General features: G+C 42.1%; 1 protein-coding gene across 1 annotated transcript in view; it reads left to right on the top strand.

Moving 5' to 3' along the window:
- Positions 1–4,069, top strand: part of IMPG2 (interphotoreceptor matrix proteoglycan 2) — an 85,364-nt gene that overhangs the window by 33,545 nt on the left and 47,750 nt on the right. The window contains exon 6 of the mRNA XM_004706456.1: positions 1,334–1,548. Coding sequence (XP_004706513.1) covers positions 1,334–1,548 — 215 coding nt within the window. The remainder of the gene's footprint in view (positions 1–1,333; positions 1,549–4,069) is intronic.

Below are 4,069 nucleotides of genomic sequence, written 5' to 3'. Positions count from 1 at the left end.
CTTTATCACTTTACATCTAAGACTAACACTAACCCTAAACCGAACACAAACCCAACCTTAACCCTAACCCTAACACAAAACCTAACTATAGTCCTAACCTTAATCCTAACTCTAACCCTAAACCTAACCTTAACCTTAACGCAAACTCTAACCCTAATCCTAACTGTAATCCCAAACCTTAACTACTAATCTTTAACACAGGTGTTATAACTAAATCCCTAGCCTAACCCTAAGCTTAACCCCAAACTTAAGACAATCACTCCAACCCTAACCCTAAATTTAACACGAACCCTAACTCTTGCCCTAACTACAACCCTAACCCTTATACTAACCCTAACCCTACCACAAACCCTAACTCTAATGCTAAAATGAAATCAAACTCTAATTCTAACCCATAGCGCTTAATCCTTAACACAGGTGTTATCAGTTAAGCCTAAACCTAACTCTAAACCTAACTCTAACAATTAGCTTTTCATCCTTAACACAGTTATTATCACTTAACCCCTAACCTTAACACTAACACTAAGCCTAAACCTAACACAAACCCTAACACTAACACTAACCCTAATCCTAACACAAATTTTTAGCATAACTCTAATTTTAACTATAACTCTAACCCTTAACTACTAAACTTACCACAAGTGTTATTACTTAATCCCTAACCAAAGCTAATCTTAACCGTAAACCTAACATAAACCCTAACCCTTACCTGGTGTATATTTTAAGAAAAACTTGTGTAAACACTAGTTATATCAATGATCCAACAGACAACCTCTAGATATCCCCTTCCAAACAAAACACTCCCACCCCTCCACCATTCTCACTTTCATAATTGTTATGTTTGTATTTAAAAACTTTTTCATGAATATGTTTGTATTTCTGAATATTATAGCTAAATAATCCCTATTATTATAAGTAGTCAGTATTGTACATTAAAACCCCCAGTTTCAATAAGTATTACTTTATGGTCAATCTCATTTACATGATACCTTCACTTCCCCGTCTTGACAGAATTACTAATTTTAATATTTTCCCCTTTTTCTAGACAGTAGCTTCTTGAAGTTAGGAATTTTTCTTTGTATCCCTAGCACCTTGTAGACTCTGGCTATATAGTACATGTTCTATAAACATTTTTTTCATGGAATCTTAATTCTTTCTTCTTCTGGGAAGACTTCATGCCGCTGTTTCCTGAGGTTAGAATGCACAGAATTTCCAGAATGGAGAAAACAAATGATATGTAGGGATGGTTTGAAGTCTGCTGCTTATTGCCTAATAAGAGCTCTGAGTGGCTCAGGGACCAAATGCGTACACATGCTTTTGTATTTCTTTTTAGCTGCTGCGCGCAGTGAGCCACATCCCGAGGGGGCTCCCTCTGAAGGGGCCTCCGAGAGCCGCCGGGAGAGGCCCGCGGAGAGGGTGAGCGGTGATCTTTTTGCTGTTTCCGTTTCTAACATGGAGAGCAGGGCTTGTGGGAGGGTTCGTATTCCTCGGACGGTCCGCACAGGACTTCGTGGCACCCTGCTAAAGAAAAGGTGGGTTCGGGACCCAGTACATAAAAGGAATGTGGGGTCCTTCAGAAAGCTGAGTAAACCCGAACTTAACTGGTGACTTAGGAAGGGCTTAAGATTGTAAATAAAATTATTTCAGGACTGCGGAGCTGTCGTTACGGTTGATTCCCGTGGTTCTCTAGGGCTCCGTGACGTGATTTACGAAGGGTTTTTTGCCTGTTCTAACCCTCCCTTAGTAGATGAGAACACACTCTTTTCTTCAGATAGAAAGAATATGGATGTTATGTAGTTTAAAAGTCAAGATGGCCTAGGCTTCTTAAAAGAAAAAAACAGTATTATGATTCTTTAATGCATGATAAATGAGAGCCTAGCACTAAACAAACACTTGGGGTGCTGCTGGTGAGGCCCTGGGCTGCCAATAAAAGCCGTTTGAATCCATCAGCCACTCCGGGAGGGAAGCCGAATCTACTCCTGGGGAGGTTTGAGGCCTTGGGAACTGTGGGGCAGCTGTGCTGTGCAGTGCAGTGGGGAGCCTATTGAGGTCAAGACCACCACCCTCTCTGTGGAAAAATCTTCTCTTGTGAAGACTTACCGTCTCAGAGGCCAGAGGGACCGCCCTAGCCTGTCCCCCAGGGTCACCATCGTGGGAATTGACCTGATGCAGTGAGCATGAGTAGAGTATGAGTCGAGTAGAGATGGTGGCATGGGTTTAGTGGTGATTCACCCAGTGGACTAGGAGCCCTGACAGCACCATGGGTAAGTGCTTGAAAGGTCAGTGGTTCTACACGGGCCCCCTCCCACTAACTGCTCTGCTGAGAAAAACAAACCAGAACTGGGAGATCTAGTTCTTCAAAGAGGAGATTCTAAGAAGCCCTAGGGAATGGCTCTGCTTTGTCATGTTGGACCATTACGGAGTGGACACAGCAGCACCATCCACAGAGGAGCATCTCTCCGCAAGCTTGTCTCTGTGCCGTCCAGGTTCGGAAAAGGGCTCGCTCCCGGAAAAATAGAAACAGTTCGGTAGAAAGCTTGTTATATTAAAAACCATTGAGGTTTTTGAATCCTACATTATTTAATATAAAGAAAACCTCGATTCAACGTCTTTTAGCATCGTGGGTGAAGTGTTGGGCTGCTAGTCAGAAGTCTGGCTGTTTGAATCCACTGGCCACTCCATAGAAGAAAGGTGAGGCTGTCGGCTCCTGCAAAGGTGTACAGTCTTGGAAACTCACAGGGGCAGTCCTGTCCTGCCCCGGCGGCTTGCTGTGAGTCAGAGTCCACCTGATGGCAGTGGGTTTGCACACTTGAACTGATGTGAAATCAGGTAAGTCCCTCCACATTGCCCCACCAGCCTCCCTGTCGCCTCACAAGAACGGTGTAGCCTGAGGGTCCCAGAAAGGGTGAGTGTCTGCTAAAAGTTCACTGTCTATAACACGGTCTAAAAAACAAATGGTGCTAAGAAGACAGTAGCATTCAATTAATATTTGTTAATGAATTAATTGAAAGTAACACTGTAGTTTTTTAATTGATGATGGTTATAAGTTAGGTCTGGAATATATTTATATTTATATTATGAGAATACATTTATGTCATTTACTATGAAAGGAATAAAGGAATTATATAAAATCAGTCAGAGCATTGATATCCAGAACAGAGAGGGTGACTCAACGTTGATAAACAAAGCAGTTAAAGAGATACTTTGTAGGAATTAGATTCCTGTTTCTATTTCAGAGTGATTTTACTTTCTTTTAAAATTATTTTCCACATGCTGTTTAGGAAACCACATAGTAGGTATTTTTTTTGATCACTCTATAAAGAATAATGCGTATTTCACTTGGCAAAATTTAAAGATTTGCAAAATCTTTATTCTTATCCTGAATAATACCAGCGCCTTAAATTAAATCCCCAAACAGACTGCCACTGAGTTGATTTAGGCTCCGAACAGCCCTCTAGGTAGGGCCAAACAGCACTCTTTCCTGGGCTTTAACTCCTAGTGGTGGATTAGAACCGCTGACCTTATGGATTGCAGCCACTACAACGCCACTACACCACGGAACTGCAGAAGATTGCAGTTAAATCACTATCCTGCTGACTTAGCGTCCTTTTAAAGCATTTTCTTTCTCACTTTATCGCTTTCCGTTCTTTCTCTTTTCCCCATGAATTAAATTGTCAGTGACTTTTAAGAGTTTAGTCAACTAAGTTCATAAAGAAGGAGCACATCAGCCTGTGTGATCCAAGAATTGTAAATAAAATCCAAATCCGAAGGAGGGAACCCTAATAGAGCTGAAATTCTGAATAGTTGTTTACAGCAGGCTATGGATGGCAGGGAAAGCCCCACAGCTGTTGGCAGCGTCCCCACGTGGATGAGGTCCCTGCTGACCATAGTCCAGGGATGTGCAAGGCCTTGCAGGCCGACTGAGCCCCGGGAGGACTGAAAAGTCTACTATGAAAGAGGTAGCTAGGTTAAAAGGTAACGACACCTTATCCTGTGGTCTTCCTTTGGACCCATGTTAAAGTTGTTTCCATTTTTACTGTTGTCTGCTTTCCTAGCAATTGAGGGTTTT

Source organism: Echinops telfairi, unplaced genomic scaffold, assembly GCF_000313985.2.
Source record: "Echinops telfairi isolate 266 unplaced genomic scaffold, ASM31398v2 ScPeMD7_6;HRSCAF=24_0, whole genome shotgun sequence".
In the NCBI taxonomy this organism is placed as follows: domain Eukaryota; kingdom Metazoa; phylum Chordata; class Mammalia; order Afrosoricida; family Tenrecidae; genus Echinops; species Echinops telfairi.
The sequence above is the reverse complement of the archived record's forward strand: the minus strand, read 5'-3'. Positions and strand labels throughout refer to the sequence as shown.